The sequence below is a fragment of the Vidua macroura genome, chromosome 4 (assembly GCF_024509145.1).
Source record: "Vidua macroura isolate BioBank_ID:100142 chromosome 4, ASM2450914v1, whole genome shotgun sequence".
Lineage (NCBI taxonomy): Eukaryota > Metazoa > Chordata > Aves > Passeriformes > Viduidae > Vidua > Vidua macroura.
This window is the reverse complement of record NC_071574.1, coordinates 32,909,721-32,934,080: the sequence shown is the minus strand read 5'-3', so window position 1 is coordinate 32,934,080 and position 24,360 is coordinate 32,909,721. Positions and strand designations below refer to the sequence as shown.

General features: G+C 42.3%; 1 protein-coding gene and 1 long non-coding RNA gene across 2 annotated transcripts in view; one reads left to right on the top strand and one right to left on the bottom strand.

The window, feature by feature from the left end:
• The window catches only part of FNIP2 (folliculin interacting protein 2), a 50,463-nt gene extending 35,731 nt beyond the window's left edge, over positions 1-14,732 (bottom strand). The window contains exon 1 of the mRNA XM_053975805.1: positions 14,638-14,732. Within this exon, the coding sequence (XP_053831780.1) occupies positions 14,638-14,732 (95 nt within the window). The remainder of the gene's footprint in view (positions 1-14,637) is intronic.
• Positions 14,733-18,212: 3,480 nt separating this feature from the next.
• LOC128806873 (uncharacterized) lies at positions 18,213-21,416 on the top strand. The gene is made up of 3 exons (XR_008436965.1): positions 18,213-18,457; positions 20,252-20,427; positions 21,197-21,416. It is a non-coding gene; the product is annotated as an uncharacterized LOC128806873 (long non-coding RNA).
• Positions 21,417-24,360: the final 2,944 nt, after the last annotated feature.

Sequence of the window (24,360 nt, the reverse complement as noted above, 5' to 3'; positions counted from 1 at the left end):
AATCCTCTGTGAAGCTGAATTTAATCACTCTTTTTCTAGGCTATGTGACAGCATGTCACCTGCTCTGTTTGTAGGTCTTTTCCTGTCCTTCATCTTCACTGCAAGACAACTGCCTAAATGATTTTGACTCAAGGTAATACTTTAGCAAGAAAATTTGGGGTGGGGGAAAGAGGAAATAAATGTATGCAGTGTAGTTTAAGAATAATTTTCTGTATAAGTTACAGTTGTCCACTAAAACTTAAGCACTGTTTTCAAATCTAAGAGAATATTCTCAGAGACCCATGCAAGGTTTTATTTTCCAAACAGCTTTTAGAAGTGGCTACAGAAGCTTAGGAAAAAAGTTTGAATCACACCTGCTGTTTCAGTGAGCATTTCTTTTTGCAAAACAAACACTTAGCAAAATTAGATACACAAAAAATGCCTAGACCCAGACACTCAGGATTAGTGCCAAAACACATATTTAATGATAAAGTCGAATCTCTTTTGGATTGCTTAATGATGATTTTCCCTTTTTTAGTCCATTGAATAGCTTATGGGGAAGACAGGTTCCCATCCTCCCTCCTAATTTGCCTCATTTACCCTGCATTGTTTCTTCTCTTTCTAAAACCTCAGATATGGAAGAGTTGTGCTGATGCCACACCACATTCCTTTTCCACAATGATTTAAAGTAGTCCTAATATGGCAAAGCTCTATTAACCTGAGATGAACTACCTTGTTCAAGCATGATACATAGTTACTAGTTTCACACAAGTTAGGCGGGATACATTGCAGATTAGTCACGCAACAAGTGAAGGAAGGTATTATTTGGAGCACTGCTCTTTCTCAAGACAGATTTTCCTGAAGAAAAAGTTCAGGTGGAGAAACAAAGTTCTAGGTATCAAATCACTGTACAGAAGGGTCCCTTTTTTTTTAGAATAATTCTGTATGTTCCTCTATGAAATCCAAAACAGTATTGGATATATTTGTTCTTTGAAAATCTAGAATTCCACAGATTCCCTGCTTAGGAAAGGACAATATACTGGATTTTTGTAAGGCTGGAAGCATTTTTTCATCATCTGTGTTGCTACAAAGCAATATCATCACAAACATGCACAACAAATGACAAGACACACACACTGCTAATAGAGGTTAACAAATAGATCTACGCAAGTTGGAGTCACCATAAAGTGCACACATCAGCTTTCCATAAACATAAAGAGCAGCCCATTAAAGCAGTGCGTCAACTCAACTTCTCTAAGTTATCAGGAATCACTGCTCACTGGCTTATCTACAAGTCTGAAGTTTGGGAGTTAGCTTTCATAGAGTATCTCAGTAATAACGTAGAAATAAAAAAATAAAACCCACAATAAAACAAAACCCTAATTAAAGAAAACACCCAGCAAGTACATTGTTTGAAGGAGGACCACAAATAGCACAGAGACAGCACTCTCAGTTGCTAGCTCCAGAAGTGGAATTCCTCATTAGCAAAGAGAAGAGCTAAATGCTTGTAATTGCATGAAAAAAGGCATGCATTTAATTGTGTTTTACCATTAAGAAAAGTGTGTTTTTTGTTAAACTAGGTCTTTAAACAAAGGAAGGTAAAGTCTGCATTAAGGTTAGCACCTTAGTTAGCACCACCTAGTTCTTTTCTCCATACAGAAAGCCATGCTTAGTTTAAAACAACTTTCCCCTTTCCATCCCCCTTTCTGCTGTCATCTCTATAGCTTCCAACAGTCAGGAGAGCTCAGCTGACCCGAAGTAAGTCAAGTATTTTGCAGTAGCTGTTTCGGAGTGATGATCTTTATCATTTCAAAAAAAATGAAAATTTGCTTGTGATTTAACACTCTCTAGGATTTGACTCTGCTCCTTTCCCTGTTTATTTTTTCAAGGCACCTGCAATAACCAACTTCCAGCTTTCACTGGAGCCAAACAGCAGCGGCCATCCGGGAGCAAGCAGTGCTGGGTCCGGCGTCTCTGCTGTGTGGCCAGGCACAGGCGGCCGGGCCGGCCAGGCCACCCCACCTCCTCCGGCACGCAGCACTGGGTCTCAGCTAATGCATCATTCCCGTGTCACTTGTTCCAGTGGCGCCATGTGACTGGGCCAGCGGCCAGGAACACAGCTACTAAATACAGACACTGCCAAGGCACGTCTGGGAACTGCCTCTGCCAGAAAATGAGATTAAGAGAAATCCTTTATCCTGCCTCTGCCTTTCCCCACCTTCTCTTGAGCACAAGGAAGAACTACACATTGTACATCTGTCCAAAGGAGAATTTTGAGCAACAATGCAAGGCAGAATCTGGTATTTATAACACTGTACTAGCTCTTATTCCATTGCAATGCTGTATAAAAGTACTGACAGATCTCAGACCTTAGTATCTCCTACATAAGTGAGCAGGCCAAGACAGACATCGCCACACCTTAGGGCTAGTATCCTGAGGCATGGGTTTGGTTGCCTGCTCTTTCCTGTTCCTTCTCCCTCCTCTATAAAGCCCTATATTCTATATTTTATTATTTTTATTTAAGGAAGATTGTGTATACAGCTTTCAAACATCTCTTCAAAGGATTAATTTCAGAATATGAAAAAAAATTACTAAGAAAAAATGTTATTTATTGGACGTAAGTAAATACATAAATACAGAGAGCTAAACAATGCCTGGTGTTTAACATTCCCCCCAGTTTTTTCTAGCTAAATGGAAAGTATTTTTTCTGCTATAACACACACAAATACCTTCACTCCCAGTAGCCAAAAACACCCGCAACAGCAACCATTTCTTTAGAAATTTCCTCCACTTCTACTATGAAAAGGCTACATTCACAAGAGGGCTTTGTGAAGTGCAGTCGATGTGGCACTTTCTCAAGCTTTACAGACAGAAGTTTAGGGTACTCTCTCCAGGGGCGCAGAAAGATTGCAAATCCCCATTTCTCATCATTGTTCTGAACACGCACTCCCACTGTACAAAAGAACATGCTCAAGGAGGGCTAGAGGCAAGTGCTATCCAAGGACCCCATGGCCCTCTTCCAAGGGAAATTGCTTCAAGAAGGGGTGAGTTTCATCTAACCCAAAAGCACAAACCCAGCAGTATTACTTCACTTAAAAAGAAATTAATATTTACCTCCTAAATTCCTATCCTATGAAAAGATATCACATGTGGCTCTCTAACAGTGCTGAGAGCTGAAGCAGCCCAGTTTTTTTGACTAGCTAACACAGTATTGGTAAGACCTCTGTAAATGGTTATGTTAAACTGTTGTAAGAACAAGATGTGTTTTGATCCTTCTAAAACAGAGATTGCAGCTGAAAAGTTACTCTGCAAAAAACACAAAGAGAAGGAAGAAAACCTAAGTTGAATATTTATGAGAAAGTACTGATTTACCCAACTGGCAAGAATATGGGAAAGAACACATACACAAGTAGCCATGCTTGATCACCCAAAAGTTGCTACAGCATGAACAGCAAAATCCATTGCCTCGGTCTAGATGAATGCCAGGAAATCCTGACTTAGATTGAATGAAATGATAATATGGACGGATATAACGTCAGCTCCGGCATTTTTCACTAGTTATAGCCAAAAATACGTTCTGCTCCTCTTGTTGTTGTTATGATAATTTGTCTATTCCATCCAAAACACTTTCCTTAACTCTCTCTTGTAGATAGACAGAAAGCAGCTTTCTAGTAACTAGAACTGAATCTTGAAGGCTTACACAGATTTATTTTCAAGTTTCACTGGAAAGGGAAGGAGGAACCACACCTTGGGACCATGTGCAGAAGATCATGACAATTAAATCACTCATACCATACACCTTCTCAATGAAAAAGACTACACACAAAACCAACCAAACAAACCACAGTCCTGCAGCTGACTGGAATGGGCAACCTTGCTGCAAGCCACAATGCTAAAGACTTACGTTCTGTTTACCACCAGTTGCGTAGGACTTTGCATGTATAAATAGTCATTAAGTTATGAAACAGTCTCCCCTCCTTAAAGCAGGCCAACCACTCTAAACTACTCACATAGGATCCCAAACATTTTCTCAAAAACACTGGTATTATAGTAGACTTAGAAGTTTATCCAGTCAGGTTTGTACGTAATTATGGCTGACCGCACCCAGTAGCATGCTAGCATTTGGCTGCCAAGTATCAGTCCATCAATCCTGAAACATTTGAGCAGAAACGTAAAAATCACACGGAAAATTCAGTTGCATCCTTGTCCTGCAGTAAGAATGATTTGCACATTGATAGATGCAAACAAATTTCAGTCAGCCATCCTATGTAGCAATTATTTAGACAAATTAGAAACCTTCCTCCTCACAAGAAGGTAAAAATTGGTCAAGCTCCTTTAGTGTTCCACAGAAAAACACTGTAGAAGAAAATCCTTTATAACAGACCCGATTTACTCCTGAGGCGAAGTCTACCAGACAAGACTCACTAGAAGCCATCTACAGATTCAGGACAACTTCCTTTAAATACAAACAAAACTCTTTATTTTCACTTTCTGTCAAAACAGGGACCAAGGATACAACTCTGATGAAGACTACAGTCAACTTTTAGTGCTTCAGTAATGCAAACAAAAAGCCAAAATCAAATAAAATTTCAATCAAATTTCTAGTTCACATGCCAACACATTTCAATACAAATACAGAATTATTTCTTTAAGCAGTAAACAAAGTTTAATTCATAGGTTCAAGTCATCTTTGGCACTCCACAGACGTATTTTGCTTAAAAATAAAGAAATTGGACAGATGCATTATCAACGTGCACATGGGTTCATTGAATTGACTGATTGTTTCAAAAAATTCACATTCACTACAAAATACATTGTTTGCATTTTCATCTTCTTTGCATACCTATCCCTGCACCCATTATCCAGTCCAGCTCTACATAAGCATTTTACAGCATTTCCACCAAGTACTACGATAAAGTGACAAACAGAAATGGCTATTTCCAAATATCCGTTATTTCCCTAGCTCCATTCAAAAGCATTCAAAAATACATCCCTGTGTGTAAAACAACTTACAAGAACTTCTGAACACAAGAAATTTAGTACCTGAACTTTTTTGAACTCAGCTACTGTGATCTAGTCCACAGGAGGTGACTGACATATCCCCAAGTCTCCCAAGTACCAAAGTCATTAGGCATTACTTACCCACTCCCTAAGTTAGAATTGTGTCTGAAATAATTTTAGTGCTTTGTAAGCATGATTTATATGCACAGGCAAATCTCACAAACACCTTTATAAGAAGAGAGGGTTAATTTTTCCAACTCTTTAACTTGATGTGATCTAGAAACACTTTTAACAGTTGAGATGGCAGAGGTTGCACTTCTGAAGCTGTTTCAAGTGGCTAACACAGGAGAGCAGCCTTCCTCCAGGCTAAAAGCCAAGACCAAGTAGGAGCTAAGATGCATGTCACTGCAGTAGTCTGCTAAGTGAAGTGGCCACCAGATCCCTGTTCTTTATTCCAGCCTTCTCGACACAGCTGAGGATTAGCCCTCCATAACCATTCCTGCATGGTGTGACAGCTTAACACAGACTACTGTAAGCAGAGCTGGTTCTATCACTGACTGACCTTTACACAGACATGACTGAGAGCGTTTCAACACTATTCTATCAATGCTACTGTGGAAATGACAAATGTCCAGCCAATACCCAATTCCAGCACAGAACAGGAGAATGCAGTAGCATCCTGTAACATTGGAGCCATCTACCAAGACCAAACCTCCCTATGCATGGACTAACCCTGCTGCTCCACAGCTGAGTAAAGTGGTTTCTGCACCAAATTTCTTCTTGTTTGCACCTGCACCTTCCTTCACAGCACCTCATAGGTCTCCACCCACCTTGTTCAACCCAAGCTGTTAAACAAGACAGGACATTTTAGAAACAAAAGGTTCTTGACGTTTCGTATAGAACAATTTGTCCTAAAAAGTACAATCCATTTTAGAGTGCAAGTTAGAGAGCAGGGTGTTAAATGTGAAGATTTTAAAAGGTTATTTTGGGGGAATGTGAAAGGAAAGGCAAGCAAATGTGAAAGACACAAGCACTCAACTGTCCAGCAACAGTTGGACAAGCTCATGTGCCCCCATAGAAAAAGATAGATACAACAAAATTTTGTCTGAACATAAACTAATTTCTGTGAATTGCAGATTTCAAAAAGTTCCAATAACTGTCTTTTCCAGACCACATGGTCTTAATATTATAACATTACATTCTGTAAAACAGTCCACATTCAGTGAAATAATAATAATAACTTGCTCAGAACTATGTATTCAACAGTTTGTACTACCTTCTCTCTGGGGTTTCCTTCAAAAACTTTATCTAATTTACTCTGCTCAGATTTTCTGTACTCCTGGAGCTGTGCATTAACAAATCCAACCCCAAAAATTGAGCAATTTCAGGTGTTGGATAACATCCAGATTCAGAATTCAGTACAAATACTCTGCACAGAAATTCAGAGCACTGAGTTCATTCAAGCCTCTTTCATAAAAATTGGTAAACTCAGTGAAAACAAAAGCTGAGTTATTATTGTAAGAAACTTCCCAATTTCATTATAAAAAATTAAGTACTACTGTGTTCAGATTTCTAATTTGAAGGTGTTAATACCAAATTCCAACTGCTAGCACTTCTATTAGAAAAATAAATAAATATTGTCAATTGTCTACTTAATACAGCTGATTTCATTAGCACATCTAAAATGTCACTCAGCACCTTGGCATAGAAAAGTTGAGCTGTATTGCACTAAAGTGAGAGCACCTGCAGAGAAAGCTCCATACTGATTCAGTAATTACATCACACACAGCTCAAGTTTCACTTCAGGAAAGTCTATGGAAGCAGAATCGTGACTCAGTTTTAACAGTAGCAAGTGTGGTGTAAAGCCCTCATGCCCGTTTATCAGTACAATTCTATGAATCTCACCACTATGAGAACTGTGCTGACTGACCACAGACATTTCAGCTGCTGGTCAGGTAAATGCACCTGCACTTGCCCTAGTCAATGTGGGGAAGACACAAGCACTGTTGCCAGAACTAATAAGCTCGTCCTCTCAGTGCCTCAGAACACTTTGTCTTGTAGCCTGCACAGGAGCCTGTCTTGTGACCTCAGCCTTGCACATTAAAATATTACATTACTAAGGTATTTGAGTGACAAACCCAGACAAACACGGCAAATGGGGTGACTTGAGAAAGGCACTTAAGGTGGAGAGAGAGCAGAACAGAGAAGAACCCAAGCATGAAGATTAAGAAGCAGCATAGGCAGAGCACACACAGAGGAGCTGATTCATGACAGGCAAAGGTGAACTGCCCTGTCCATGCCTGTTAGTCAGATCACCAGTAATCTGACACTATCACAGGAAGAACATGGAAAAAGTGCAGACAGGTATTTGCTGTCTTCACATGAGCACCCCATTCAAAGTCCTCCTTTTCCTGCTTATTCTCTCTAGCAAGCCTATTAACCACCACCCTACAGAATTGCATTCCTCATCTTTTGCCTAAGAAGTGTACCCATGGAAACCTTCACACAGCAAATACTGGTAATTAGGACAGCCTAAGAACATTCTTCTTACAATGCTTCATCTAAGCTGCATACAAGACAACAGTGTGCTCTTAATCAAGGATTCACTTAGAAGTAACTCTTGACAAATATAAAACACAACACATGACTCCAAATCTGAATTTACTCTTCAGAAGCTATCTATGAACATCACTAAGGTACAAAGACAATGATGAGAGTACATGATTGTTATTGTCAGAAGGAATTCTTGAAGGAACAGGTACATCACCAAGGTTTGTAGCAGATATACTGTGTATTAATCCAAAGCATTTTCTTTGCCAAGGAAGTCCTCAGCAGCTTCAATACCAAAATGTCAGAACAAGGGATTATCAGTATGAGAAAAATTACTCTATTTTCTGTCCCTCCTGATCCCAGCTCCTTTGTCACATGTACTCTCTGACGGCATTTGGTCTGCTGTTACTCACTGCTCAGACCAAAGCAACAGCTGAAAGCCCCTGCCATAGATTGGAAACACCTACATCCCACAACCTCAAAGTGGGATGACATGATGACTAATGACTAAAATATTTTCATGAAAACTCTTCCTTCCCCCTATATTTATAAAGCTATTTTGCAACTTTAACTTCGTTTTCATAAGAAAAGTAACAAAGTTGATGTAAGTTTACATGAAGCCACCCACTACTGGCAACAAAGCTCTACATCAGTTTTTAAAATGTTTCTCCACAGATTCAGCTTTTACAAATGCTTGTCCACATTTTTCAGCCCCAAGCAGCTTTATTTTCTCATTCACATCAAGCCATTTACAGGTATTCCCTTACAGCATTAGCATCACTGTGTTAAATTGCAGTGTTTCCTGCTTTAAGTGGTGCCACCAACAAAGCAAGGTACCTCCAAGGCTTTCTGCTCCTACTATTCCCCAAATCACTTTCTACTCAGCATAGTATGTGGCACAGTACTCATCCAGTTTTGGACATGTCAACAGCAAAAATGCCCTAAGAATAAGAAATCAAGCATCTACTATCTAACTGCACACCAAATTAAGAATCAATGCATGGAACTCCATGGATAAGTTACTTGTAAATCAGCTAACCTACAGGCAAGAATGCATTTTTTCATGGAATTAAATAACCAAGGTACATCCATCCCTCTCAATGTCAGTAGCTTGTGCATTTCCACACATCTTTTTGTAATTTGTGGCAAAGACAAAAAACCAAAACAAAAAAAACAGGGTGTCTTCTTGCAACTTTGAGAGATGGAGCTAGACTCAGAGCAAAACTAGAGCAAACCAAGGGGTTGTTCAGTGACAGCAGTGTTTAGGGGAGGGGAAATCCAAACAACTAATGTAGAAGAATGGCCTTAGTTCCTGCAAAGCTCAAAACCAGAGGACTTGGGGCTTGTTTTCCTTCAAAAAAGCCCCAGGCTGGAAGTGTGGTTTCCATGTCAAAAGACCATACTTTCAATTACTTCCTGTCTAAGCTGTTTTTTTGAGTGAGACTGTAATAAATCTCTTTCTGCAGAACTTATCTTTATCTCACCTTATGGATCAAATACTAATTCCAGCACAAAGGTGTAATACTGCAGCCTAAGGCTCACCTTCAGCTGTCTGTAAAATGATGTATGGTTTAAGATCTGCTCTTTGACCTGCCCTGCCCCCATGCTCAGGTCTGGCCCTGGGCTGGATTGCCCTTTTACAGCATATAAAACAGTGATTTTTCTTTCAAATATTTTTCGAAGGGTTTACAGCCAGATGTATATGGATATTTCCATGTATGAAGATGTACATGTGCGCTCAGTAGGGTTATTGCTGTGTGGATCTCTACAAAACTGCAAGAAGCTCAAGAAAAAACCCGTATTAGGTCACAAGAACATTCTGAGGAGTGTTTCATTTGAACAAACTGACATACAAGTAGACTCCAAGCTCACTACTGCTTTCTTTCCTTTTTCAGAAGGTGGAACATTGCCAGGCTGGTAATAAATGCTGTGAAATAATGCTTAGCAAGTAGGATCTCACCAAGCATTTCAGCACTATGACCAAAGGAATCACTAGTACCAGCTGCCAAACAAATGATCTCATATACCAAAGCTAACAAACTGTTACCAGATAGATATCCTGCAGCTACAACATGACATCCGTTCCATTATAGTCACCAGAAGGAGCAGCTGATACTTAAAGCTGAAGAAATAGACTGCATGCAAGTTTCAGACACAGCTGAAATAACACAACCTTTTTTTTAAAAAAAAAACACATAAAATGAAGTTATTCCCTATTTTAGAACAGTCCTCCACTACACATACCAATATCAAAGAAATTTAATCACCGGTTGCAATGCAGAAATTATATATTCAGCAGTGATAGCAGTCTTCCAAAAACTCCAAGACATTTATTTTCATTAAAAAAAACCCAAAAACAAATCAAACTATCCAAGACTGAAATTAAGGTGAAGTCTGAACCCACAGCTTAAGGATAACCTCAGACTTTATGTCAAAAAGTACAGATGTGAAATTTCATCTAGAATCAGGCAAACACAATTACAGAACATCTGCTATCAATTTAAGTAAAATCAAACTATCTGCAACCCATATCAATTTCCTTAAGGCTGCCCTCCAATACCTTACTCAAATATATGCTTAGCACTTGAGACATTCTAATCTTGAGATACTATGCGCTTATAAGCCATGCAATCCCTAAAACTTAATGGACTGTTCGGTGGGCAAGGAACTGGTTGGATGGCCACATCCAGAGGGCACTGGTCAATGGCTCAGAGTCCTGATGGACATCAGTGACAAATGGTGTCCCTCAGGGAATATCGACGATGGAACTGCGTGCACCCTCAGCAAATCTGCAGACAACACCAAGCTCTGCTTGTCTGCACACCTGAAGGATGGGATGCCAGCCCAAGGGACCGAGACAAGCTGAAGAAGTGGGCCCATGGCAATCTCATGACAAGACCAAATGCGAGGTGCTGCACCTGGGTCAGGGCAAACCCTGGTATCAACACCGGCTGGGGATGAACAGACTCAGAGCAGCCCTGCTCAGAAGGACTTGGGGATGCTGGTGGGTGAGAGGCTGGACATGACACAGCCAAGTGCACTTGCAGCCCAGGAAGCCAAACGTGTCCCAGACTACATTAAAAGCAGCGTGGCCAGCAGGGCCAGGGAGACTATTCTACCCTTCTACTCTGCCCTCGTGAGACCCCACCTGCAGTGCTGCCTCCAGCTCTGGGAATCCCCATCAGAGGAAGGACATTAATCTGTTGGATCAAGTCCAGAGGAAAGACACGTGATTAGAGGGATGGAGCATCTCTCCTATGAGGAAAGGCTGAGAGAATTGAGGCTGTTCAAACTGGAAAAGAAAAGGCTTTAGGACAACCTAATTGCTGCTTTCCAGTACCTGAATGAAGCCTACAAAAAATACGGAGAGAGAATATTTTAAAACACATGTAGTGACAGGACAAGGGGGAATGGCTTCAAATAAGGAGAATAGGTTAATATTAGATATTAGGAAAAATTCTTTACTGTGAGGGTGGTGAGACACTGGAAGAGTTTGCTCCAAAAAGTAGTGTATGCCCCATCCCTGTAAATGTTGAAGGCTAGGTTGGATGGGGCTCTGATCAGTCTGGTCTAGTGAAAGATGTCCCTGTCTAAGGCAGTGGTGGTTGGAACTAGAGGGTCTTTAAGGTCTCTTTCAACGTGAGCTGATCTATGATTCTGCTGAATACATGACCCTGGTAGCACTCTGAAAAATTGTACAAACTATGCTAAACCAACCTTGTAAGGGAAGCAACATTTGATAAGGAAATAAGAAGTTTTAGAGGAATTTAGCCACATAAATACACATTGTTTGCACACAAAATAATTAGGGTTTTCCCAGAGCCTCAGAGGCTAAGAAGAAATATATTCAATTACAGCCACTCAAGTGTCTCTGTTGAAAGGGCTGTGTGTATACACACACATACATATATATATATACACACATATATACACATATATATACATATATATAGAGAGATATATATTTTTTCAGTTAAGGGAAGCAAGAAGCAACAGTAAAAAAAGAGAAGCTCAAGTCTGTGTAGAAAACTGCTTAGAACAAATGTAATATCTCACTAATACACATCTGTTCTCCAGCTGATTTATAATTTCTCTTCTTGTAAAAAGGAATTAAGCTATTCTATAATTCTAACTACTACCCTTCTACCACTTCATACTTCCATTATCTTGAAGGGAGGCCTGGGCCAGTGGAAAGTCCTACTATCCCAATAGCTCTATATTAGCATCTACACCTCATGTTTACATTCTTCTCACCCTGCAGGTAAAGGTTGTGCTCATGTGAACATGTAATGCAGCCCAGACTAGCTCCACAGAGTGCATTAATTGGTGCTAAGGACCTGACACCCACACTATATGTGTTCTGCAGTTTTACTTTTGACCAGCTGTAGTATGGTCCCAGGGACTGAATACCCATTAGTGGTTGGAACACACTTTCTAATTTTATTCATTCCAACAGGAATCCAGTTTATGTACTGAAGCCACTTGGCTTTGTGAGCGAAAGTGCAGTTAGCGGGACAATTTAGAGGTTTTCTTTAAAAGAACACTCCTGAGCCAAATTAATATGTTCATATTCATTCACCCAGGGAATCATTTACTGTGGCTCCACATTCATCTATAGGCACCATGTCTCTTGCTCTTTGAGGCTGTGCCAGCTCATCCTGGTAAGCAGCATGGATCTTGAAGCTTGATGCTTCCTTCAGAGCCGAAGGAGTGTGGACCTCTGGCCAAGATTTAGCTCCCATTAAAGGAGAGAGTGCAACAGGAGCACATGCACTACTTGTTACAGGCAAAATGCAAGCCTAGTTGATAGCCCTCTGCAACAGAACTTTTCCTGGTGCTCCTTGGAAGACTAGAAAACACAAAGATTCCCAACAGTGTAGCTGAAAAAAGTTGTCTAATCACATTCATTTGAGGAGGCATTATCTACTAAAGAGATTTTTGGTGATTCCTCTGTTGCTCAGGGTAAGGAGGGTGTGGGAATATACTTAAGTTTTCAAGGCTTTCATAACAATTGAAAGTCCAAGGATACAGACAGTTATTGGTCTCACAGGGCTCCTTCACAGAGGTAAGCACTGCAAGACATATTGAGTCTTACAATAGAAGACATAGTGAGGGACCTCACTAACCAAAACCTGGAAGGAATAAAGCTAACTAAAAATCCTTAAAAATACAGTATTGTCATTAGAAAATGATTCTGCCACTTTGGATCCAACATTGACCAGCAGTATATGATTAATACAGAAGCTACCAAAGGATTATGTTTCCTACTTAGATCAAATCACATCTCTCCACTCCGAGATTACTGTTGAACAGACAGTCTATTAAAAGCATTGCAGCAAAGCTTCTCAGACCCTCTAAGTATGCTCTTGCAGATCATGAATAGATCACTGGAAAGAAAGAAAAAGCATTACAGCATACTTAAAAGTTGTAAGGAAGAAGCTTAATATTAACAAGCAAAAAAACCCTCCCTCCATTCACATGTAAAATACTTCAAATAATTTTATTAACCTTAGGTGCGTCAAAAAATCAGATAGAAAGGGAATGAGGAAGAATAGGGGATAAAAAGAGTGAAGGGTACCTACAGAAGTATTTTCATTATAATAGCTTTTCTGTGAAGCATCACATCATTTAAGTGTTACTCAAACTGAAAACCAAGTGTGGAATATCTTACCCAAAAAACAGGAAGGAGAAAGTACAATCCCTAACTTCACTAAATATTCCAGATGGAATAATCTTACTGATTTTAGGGGGAAATGCACTGCGCAAGTAATCTGCCTTTGTGGAGATACTTGATAATCCAATAACAATCCAATAATCCAGAACTAACACTGGTCTCTGACACAGAATATTTTTAAGTACAATGCAAAATAATAGAGTTTGTTTGGAACTGTCAGTTTCAATGTGGAAAACTGTTTTCTTCCACATTAAAGGATATATTTAACTCATTAGGTGAACAGATGCTAAAAGAAGTAAGCAGCAGTTACACAAAAGTAATATGCAGTTATAAGTGCAGCATATAGACTCTGCAGCTTCATAAAATTCACCAGATTCGTTCTCTAATATGAATGCAGCTCCAACACTGTGTCAAATCACTTTCAAAGGAATCACCTTCTAACCCAAATATATTGTCATTTTCATCTTACACTATTGTTCTCCATGATCTTGTAACTTCAGCCACACAAATGGCAATATCCTGCACAGACCATCTTTGAAATGATAATGGTTCCAAAACTGTGACTTTCACACTTGGCACGATGGCATTTTGTGGATCAAAATATTGCCCACTGCTCTCCCTCACCATCCTTAGCAGTTTCAGCGGTTAAAGCTCAGATTCCAATTCAACCCTGTGTACCATCAGATCACAAGACCAGCCAACTCATGCCGCACAGAAAAACAGACACAGAGGTTACCGGGCACGCATGTGATTGTCACTGTGCTCACCGGGCCGCTCGGTCCTGTGAGCAGCGCAGATGTCACACGAACAAAGCTCCAAAGCACCAGCCTGAGCAAAATGCTGTCCCCAAAGGTTCAGAAAACATCAATAGTTCAATATTACACAGAGAATCAATACTATATAGAGGTTATACACATAAACCCCGAAGCAGCCATAGCAACTGAACCTCACCTTTCAGCACCCACGGTATCAAAAGCAGGGACAGTGAAAGGTGCCTAATGCTTAGCGAGTCACCAGACTGCGCACGTGTATTTAGGTCACAACAATAAAGCCGTTTCTGAATTTTCCTGTGCTGATAAGACCCGGGCACGAGTTACCACATCAACCGCACACAAACGCCAGACAGGGGGCCGGCGCCTCTCCCCCACCGCTGCCGAGGGGCGAGCGCCCCAGGCTCCCGGGCGTGCCATCGCCAACTCGAGCAGAAAATGGCTGAGAGATCCAACGAGAGGGAAAGGCGGGAGAAGAGCCACCCCGGCGCGGCCGTGCCTCCCGCCGCACCCCCTTCCCACCGGCCGCTCCCCCGGAAACTCTGCGGCGGGGTCCCCGCGGGGCTGCGGCACACCTGCGCTCCACGCCGGCCTCCCTGCGGCCTCGCCCGCTGCCCGCGGGGCAGCCCCCGGGGCCCGCCGCCGCCGCCCGCCCCGGCTCACCTGAAGGCGGGCCCCTCCCCCGGAGCCCGGCCGTGCGGGGCCGCCGCGCCGCCGCCCCTTTTGTTGAAGAGCTTCTGGAGCAGGGTGGGGGCCATGCCGCCGCCCCGGCCGGCGGCGGCCCCGCCGCACCCCTCGTAGCGGCTCAGCGGGCGGCGAGCGGCGGCGGCCGCGGCAGCATCCCCGGAGCCGCTGCGGAGCCGCCCAGCATTCCGCGGAGGCGAGGAGAGGCGAGGAGAGGCGAGAGGAGGCGAACGGAGCGCCGGGCCGCTCAGCCGCGCCGCTCCCAGCGGCCACTCGTCACCTGACCGAGGGGCCGGGTGCTCCCGGCCGGCGGCGCTGACACCGGCCGTGCACCGGGCAGGGCAGAGCAAGGCAGCGCTCCCCGCGCCGCCGGCAGACGGAGATGGTGGGGACGGGGCCGCGGTGGCGCCGCGCCCCTCGGGCGGTCCCCATTGGCTGCGCGGCGCCCCCGCCCAGCCCCCAGCACGTGGTAAGGCGCGGAGGCGGCCTTAAAGGGACAGGGCCCGGCCGGGCCGGGCCGCGCCGCGTGTGCCGGGGTTATGCGCCCGCGGTGAGGGGCGTGCGCGGATACATTGAACCGGAGAATCGCGTGTGAAGGGGCTGCAAGTGGCCTTAAAGGTCATCTAGTCACAGATTGCGCTCCCTTGGGCCCCTCATCTCCCACTAGACCATATTTCTCAAAGGCTTATCCAACCTGGCTTTGAATACCTCCAGGGTTGGGGCATCCACAACCGCCGTGAACAGCCTCACCAGCCGTTCCAGCTCCTCACCACCCATCACAGTAAAAGATTTCCTTCTAATACCTAACCTAAATTTCCCCTGTTTCAGTTTGAACCCATCATTTCTTGTCCCATCACTAGTTTTGACAGAGAGTCCTTCTCCGGCTTCCATGTAGGCCCCTTCAGATACTGGAAGGCCTCAAAGAGGTCTCCACACAACCTTCTCTGCTCCAGGCTGAACAGCTCCAACTCTCTCAGCCTGTCTCCGTATGGGATGTACTCCAGTCCTCTTAACCTTGTGGCGCTCCTCTGGACTTGCTCCAACAGTTCCAGCTCCTTATGCTGGGGATGCCAGAACTGCATGCAGTTCTCCAGGTGTGGTCTCACAGAGCAGAGCAGAGGAGGGGAATCACCTCCCTCGACCCACTAGCCACTCTGCTTTTGATGTAGCCAGGGATTTGTTTGGCTTTCTCAGCTTCAAGCACACATTGTCAGTGTATGTTGAATTTTTCATCCACATCCACAGATGGATAATGTGTCTTCTACAATACATTTCTCTACAGATAGAACAGTGTTTGCATATGTATGTGTGCACACATGTAAATGATGTGTTTGTGATTTACAATGCTGTATTTGTGCAGTGAAGCAAGAACAAAGCACTGCCTGTGTCAGAAAGGGCTCCCTGCTTGGGCTGACAGCAGAATGTGGTGTCCAAGTGTTTCCCGCCCTTCTCACACCAGCCAAACCCACAGACTGACAAAAATCCATTGGGTTTCAGGAAGCTCACATCCCTCATTTTGCTCCATACACCAATCTGTCACTGGTCCAGGAAGATTTTAATGGGATTTTCTCCCTAGACAGAACTAGAATATCTGTAATGGAGAAATCCCTGGTATATAGTTGTAGAAGTACTGTGATTCCCTCGAAGAATCTGAACTTTTACTTTAGTCTTTGACCAGGTAAGCAGCAATATTTTTCCAGAATTAGGTCTGTTGGAATGGTGCCTATTTTGACACAGATCTATTCACAAATAATTCGATGAGGCTACAGTATTTAGGTATCATTTGGAGCTTTATGTTTAATTTGAGGGAAAGGATTGTTTGTGTGGTTTTGCCCAGCAGCAGGGTGACACCTTGATGTACCTAGCAAGAGAACATGACTTCAAATGCTCTTTTTCAACCAGCTAAGTCACTGCATGCTGTGGTGGGACAAAAACCAAACAAGCAAATCCCTCCAAAACCCCAAGAAAGCAGAATCACTTCCTGCTCTTTTTAGGAAACTGGAAGATGAGACATGGAGAATAGTGGTTATTATAATAGTTGTAAAGAAACATTACAGTAGATGTCTGCAAACTCAGCAACCAGTAGTGGTAGAAGAGCTGGTGAACATATTTTCGCGTCAGCCTTTCACTGTCTGGAGAAGCTGATTTCTCTTTAAAATAACAGATGACTGTCTACTGGCCTAATAATCTGGTCAGCTGCACCCTTGATAACAGCTGACTGAATCTTCTAAGGCTCAACTGATCCTTTATGGAAGTCCATTCTCAGAAGGGCTGAACCACTTCCTCTGTGAGACTGAATACCCAATGAAAATCTTTCAGCCTGGATGTTGTTACTGCCCCCAGTTATTAGTCAATCCACTCAAACAAAGCTGAAGGACCAAAGAGAGAGGGTGTGATGATGACAGCATACAGAAAGCTGAATAGCAGGGCATGGCTGGACAAGATGAAAGACATCATAGTTGATACAGTAATCAACACAAATGAGAATCTAGACATCCAGCTGCAGAAATAATTACTGGACTGCATTTCTCAAGGAACAGTCCTGTGAAACTTAAAAGTTGCAAACACTGTGGCTGCCCCTCTAAGGTCCATCAGTGTTAGCAAGGAGTGCTGACCAGTGGGGGCGGAATCAGAGGCTAACAACCTGTCGTCTCCCAATGTCCACACCACAAACATTTTGCATTTTACACAAGCATTTTACACAAGCATTTTACCCGTCCATTTAATTTGGACTGGTTGCAGTCTGGTCCTGTCAGCAGAATGCATGTCAGTGGTTGAAGAACACTGAATGTGTTTCTGAAAAATATGTGGTTTCGTTTCATCTGAAAATGATCCAATTTGTATGCGTGGATGTCACTCCAAAATGTGAAGCAAGACAAAGTCAGTGAAGACAACTGGGATACTCTCTTCACAAATAGCAGTGTAAATGCGCCCTACATATTGGCTGATGCTCAGTGCAAAATTAGTTCTCAGCGTGTTCTGTTAATGTGTGACCGTCACTACTGAAATTCATAACAACACATTAAGACACTAATGTTCTTAAGGTTATTTCTGAAAAAAGAAAACAAAAAGGGAAAACAGCAGAATCAGCAAAGGACTGCAAAATAATTTTCACAATCAGAATGCACTGTCACGCCCCAGACAGAGTTGGACTATAAAGAACACCTAGCAAAACCAATGCAGTGATTTTTCACTAACCCCAGAGTGCAAAATAGGAGCAGATGTAAAGAAAATAGCCATATCAGCTGTCAAGCAATGATCATTTACAGCAAGATAGTGTGTCTACAGCCCTTACTCTTCTAGGAAATACAGGAAATAAAAATGGCATTTAAAAATCAAAAACTGATATTCTGCCTGAGGCTCAGACTCTTTATGTGCAGAGAAAGACAATTTAGTTGTTTAAACTTCAGTCAGAAAAGAAGCCAGATTCTCAATGCAGAAATACATGAGACTTTGTTAGGAAACTGACAATACATAAAAAGGATCATTCAAATCCTGGCATCGCTGAATGCTTGGAAAAGCATGTCAATGTTTCATAGTGCATACATCCCTCTAAAGATTCTCTCCTGAAAATGTAGCCAGGTTTAATAGCCAGGACAGGCAGGATTAAAAGCCAAGTCTCCTAAGTCACACTTTGCTTCCCCATCACTTACACCTGGATGAAATGTTGAGTTCCTTTATGGATGCTTTCATTCCACTCTGCTCAGTCCTGAATGCACAAATCCAAAATGTTCCTAAACCTCTGTTGTCAGAACTAGGTTTTGGAGGTACTGCAAAGAGAAGCGAGAGGCCAGAACAGGTAAACTCTGAAGATTTAACAGAAAGTTTGGTAACCCAAGATGTTTGTTTATGATTTACTGCTTAGTGTGGTAATTCAAGCTGTTTAGGTTACATGAACACAGGTAAGTATTGCTACACTTTGCAATGCATCAGCAACATTTTTGATTCTGTAAAATAAATAAAATCCAGTTTTTAATGCCAATTCAAACATGCCAAGTAAAATGTGATATTAAGAAATACCCAGAATTATCCTCTCACCATATTGTTATTATTACTATTTAGCACATTAAATCTAAATTACTCTCTATAGAGGATTTAAAAACCTATTGTAAAATGTATTTCACTTCACAAGCACAGAGAGAGACTGACAGAAAAGGAAAGCTTGGGCTTGCAGCCCCCTGCAAACCAGCTTACTCATCCTTCATTGAAGCATTACATAACTTGAGCTGTTGCTGCAGCAACTGTCCCCAGCCCCTGAACAGAGCCACAAAGGTGCTGCCATAACACAGACAAGCAGTTTCACTATCTCTTTACATGGAACACACATTCAGTTAGAAACCAAAGAGAGTTTGAAGGGCAATAGTAATTTAATTGTTTAAAAATTACTGGGAAATATTGATGTATGTTATGAAACGTGTAATTTTCTGATATTGTCTGTCTTTGGTGTTAAAAGAAAAGAGAATGGCCAGATGAGGAATGTCTTTTTTAATCACCAAAATATAAATATCAAGTAATATAGAGAGAATTGTATTGTGTGAAGGTGATAAGTACTGGAATCATTACAGTACATAAATATCTTGTCAAATTTCCTAAAGCAAGGGTACACTACTTTTTCCTTCAGAAGAGCCTGAAAATGCACATACTTGTGAACGTTCAACCACTTGTTTAGAACCTGGTTTGGTTCCTCTTCTCAACAAAGCTCTTAGCATTGGTAAATTGTATTTGTAAGTCTCCTGCCCAGGACTCCATCCAAAGTCTAGCTGGAAATCCTCATGTCCCAGATTTTCAATGGCGAAATCTGCCATGGGCCTTCCTATTTGCTGGCTGCACTCTTGTCTTTAAGTCCATGCAGATGTAGTTCACCTGGAACTCCATTTTACCCACATTAGGTGCAGACCAAAACCATTTTCTACATAAGAAAGACTGCAGTCATTATAATTGATATTTCACTACCTCTTGGTGGTAACTGTGATAAACATGCATTTACATGAAACTGCAAAAATATCAGGACATACATTTGTATCAAAAATTAGGACAGAAATTTAGCAACAAAACTGATATCCTGCAATGCAGTGACCAGCAGGTAGCTGACACTTTGGGCCTTTCCTTGAAAGCCATGTTATCAAGAAGTTACAGGCACCCTCTTCCATGCCTCCTCACATCCTGAGGTCCTAAGCATTAATCTGAATATTTGCGTCTAAAACATGTTTTAAGCAGACCTAAAATATATAGCAAAAAAGTCTGCTTATTCTCACTTGGATCTTAACCATTTCTTCAGGGATCAGCATATCTGAAAGTTAGTGACAAGTAAATGCATGACTTTATTTTCAGTTTCTGTCATGTCATCTCTGTGTGGAAAATTTTCTTTTTAAAACATCCTCAGACAAGAACATGTAGTTCTTTCATTGTTTAACATTGCATTTTAACTAAGCTTAGAGGAATCTGCACTAGTTAGTAACTGCTCAGTATGAGTTTAATCTGGGCCCTCTTTATTCAATTTTATGCAGAAAAAGACTTGGTGCAAGTGGGTAACAATAAACCTGATGGTGAAAAACCAGATTTATTTTTCCTGTCTCGTGTGTCTCTCGTGCAGGTGACATGCTTAATGTGCCAGATCACATGGGAATAGCACATGATGCACCCTGTGTGTCACAGGGCACTGGAAAGGCTGAGTGGCTGCTCTATTTCACAGCCAGCAGTGAAAGCATCCTTTCCAAGAATGTTTGCATGTTGGGAGCTTCTTGATAGCTGTTCTGAAAAGCTGATGAGGTATATATTTCAATTGCTTGTCAGATGGATCCCATCAGTACTGCACCATATTCTAAAGCTGTCGTTCAGCCCAATGAAAACTTCACATATGATTACTTCTGTACAAAGCAAAATGGCTTTTAATATCCTTAGATAAGGCAGTCCTGCACTGAGCCAAAGCAGTAATTTCCAGTGGAATTAGCATATTTAAGCCTCTATTTTCTTTACAGTGTCAAATACAGATTTAAAGGTGAAAAAAAGCAAGAAAAACAAAAAGAAAAAAAAATCCTAGTCTATGTATACACATTTGCCCATCTTAACACAATCTGCAGCAACTATAAATAATCTTTTTTTTGCAGTTTATTCCTTTGTGAATGCAAATTGACAGGCTAGAATAATTTTGAAATAAATCCGCTTATTGCGTATTCCATCAGACTACCCGTTTTAGAATTACAGATGCATTTCTATGCATTTATCAATGATTGCTTGCTTATTTAGTTAGCGAAGGAAGAAGAGGTAAAACCAAAGATTTTATAACAGGCTGATCTTTGAGTTTAGTTAGGCTAGAGGGTCATACTCCAGCAAGTATGATGTACTTGGTAGAAGGGAGACCTGTACTTAAAGCCATTTGCTTCAGGAGTTTAGGGCTCACAACATGTTTATCTGTTGATAATACTCAAACTACTTTACTGGGTAGCCAAACCTGTATGAGTGGAAAAATAAATATGTGAATCAAAAAATTAACAGACAGTTCAGTTACAGTGAGCATTTTCAATGTACTGTTTTACAGGCAAGCGACAGTGCGTTATTTTTCTCGGCCCCAGTCAGCTCTTGAGTGCCCAGCTTGGGCACCTCGGCTTCTCTTCGGGGCCAGCGCTTGTCGCTATTTCCAGGCGCTTCTGCTGCCGCGCTCCGGGGCGGGCTGGCCGCGCTTTGCCATTGGCGCAAGGGAGGAAACAAAGGTAGGGAAAACGTCCAAATCCGTCCGCGTGGCGGCTGGATGCTTTAATGGCTGCAAGAGCCGCAATGGAGAAGCCACAGCCCGCTCCCAACCTCGCGTGGATGAACACGCAAAGGAACCAGGGAAGGAGCGGGATGATATAGAGGTGGGACAGGGAGGACGGGAGCCCTCTGCCCAAAGGGGGCAGGCGCCGTGGTGATGACGTGTACCACAGCGACCAACGGGAACACGGCGGGGGCGGACACGGGGCTTTGGGGCGAGTGGGATCACGGGAACGGGGTGACGGACACAGAATCCTCAGGAATGGGCAGGGAGTGGTTACAAGAGTGACAGGGGGAAGCTCCAATGGCAGACAGCCTGGAGCTAACTACCGCAGGGAGGGGGAAAACACGGGGGATGCACGAGGGTACACAGAACTGGCTTACTAACAAAGATCAGAACCCCTAATCTGAACCCAAACCCGGGATGCAACACAGGCATTTACTACATAAACTATTGGAAATGTCAAAAGATAAGAGGTATTTTGGTGATAGGAAATATTTTTAAATTACAAGATCACAAAGGATTAGAAGATCACAGGGGTGATTTTACTGCTTGAAAAGAGATTTTAAAGGACTTTATAATGGAAGTCTGACTTTGTAAGAGGTTATTTGTATTTAAATTCAGTGTATAATTTAATATATTAATTTGAACATGAAATCACTCAGTAAATTCTTGACAGAAGTCACATCGTGCTTGTTTTTTTTACAATCTGTCAATGACTATAAATTAATGTGAAACTAATTGTGCAGTGCTTGGGAGATATTAATTCAGCTCACATAATTTCCAGAATCTCCTACTGACACTGAGAAAATCACTTGAATTCTCTCTTGTTGAGCTCACATCTCCAAATTATCACGGAGATGTCTCTTTCTTTGTACCTCTAAAGTACCTTGCACATAGGGACTTCCAAGCAACTAGTGTAAGAAGAATTACTCATCTAGAATCTAGACTATTCCAACTTCACCAGCAAAAAAACCCTGTAGGGACTGAATATGTCTACTCCTGGAAGAATGAATCACTGCTTCTTCCTGAGAGGAAGCTGCCAACAGCTCTTGCGGGGGACACACACCAACAACACACACTTTACTCTGCTGTCTGCTACAGAAATCTCTTATAGACTCTACTCACTTGGCTAGCAACTGACTCACTGAGATCACAGAATATTTTAGGTTGGGAGGGATTTTTAGAGGTCTTCTAGTCCAACCCCTGGCAATGAGCAAGGACATCTTCAATTAGACTAGGTAGTGCAGTAGTGCATTCCTGCACCTCCTGGCCTTGAATGTTTCCAGGGATGATGCATTTGCCACCTCTTGGGGCAACCTGTTCCAGTGTTTCACCACCCTCATTGTAACACCTTTCTTTTATCTAATCTAAATTGACCCTTCCTCTGTTTAAAACCATTAGCCCCTGCCATATCACAACAGGCCTTACTGAAAAGTTTGTCCCTATCTTTCTTAAAGGCTCCCTGAAGCACTTAAAGTGCTCCATTAAGGTCTCCCCCAGAGCCTCCTTTTCTCCAGGCTGAACAATCCCAGCTCTCTCACCCCTTCCCCATAGAAGAGGTCCTATAATCATCCCTTCATCCCTTACATGATTTTGGTGTCCTTCCTCTGGACTCGCTCTAACAGGTTGTCATCCTTCCTGTGCTGAGGACCCCAGAGGTGGATGCAGCACTGTGGGTAAGGGTCTCACAAAGGTAGAGTAGAAGGGCAGAATGGTCTCCCTCATATTACTGGCCATGCTGCTTTTAATGTAGTCCAGGATATGGTTGGCTAACTGGGTGGCAACTGCACATTGTTGGTGTGAGACCACTTCTACAGCACCCCACTTCATCTGTGCTAAGTGTAATGATAAAAATATCTCAGTCAGTGACTGTGGCCAAATGCCTCATGAATTACAGATGACTCAAAGTTTTGGTGGCCTCTGACATCGTGGACCATGTGAAATCCCTGACACAGCTGCATGACCTGGCTCAGAGAGAGAAATGCCTGAGTGTGGTTCCACTGATTTCTCACAAAGTGTTCCCAGATGGTAGCAGATGGCTTTTCCTCCTGTTAAGGGTTCCCAGATGCAATGAGTTACAGCACTCCGTGCTGATCACCTCTCCTACCCAACATCTGTGCAGATGTGTGGGAATGATTACAATGCAGTATATGGACTGCAGTTATTAATATCAATGCTACTTTATATTTTCTTTCAATATGGGAATTACAACTGCCCTCTGACACATCCAATATTGAGAACATACTGAGAGAGAGATGAAAACTAGCTTGATGAAGCTCACCTCCAAACATATAGACATGAATTACAGGAGAAAGCCTTTGGAGAACACAATGAATCAAAGAATGAGAGGTTTCTGGGATGGATTAGAGGAATCCAAGAAATAAAGAGGCTCATTTTGATCAGCAGCATTCCCAGAAGGATTATAAGTTTGCAGGAGTCAGACCCCAGCACTCTTCTGCCCCTTCTATTTTCACCACATGTACCTTGCCTCCATGATGTCATTGAGTAGAGGATGTGGCCATGTTGAACCATTCACCTGCTTGGGAATCCTACACCTTGAGGAGCCTCCACCAAGTGTATTGATAGTACTCACATCCATTAACCAACATAAATGTCCGAAAGAGATTATTTGCCTTGGAGCAATTACTGTGATAGTCATCCTTTGGGATGAAACATATTTTGTTTTCAGAGCTTAGGAAGGCAGGAGTTATTCTGAATTTCTACATCTTTATGGGATAACAGTCACTTCTGACAATTCGCCCATTTTACCATGCATCACCACTTTTCACACAGCCTGCCATTTCTCTCATAAAATATAAACCCAGGCAAAACCTAAAATCTCTCTCCTTCCCCATATTTCCTTGTGTGTGTATAAGCCCGTGTGTGTATATAACCCCGAGAAAGCAATGCTCCTTCTCTGCGGATTATCTCCGAGTCACTTAAGGCCG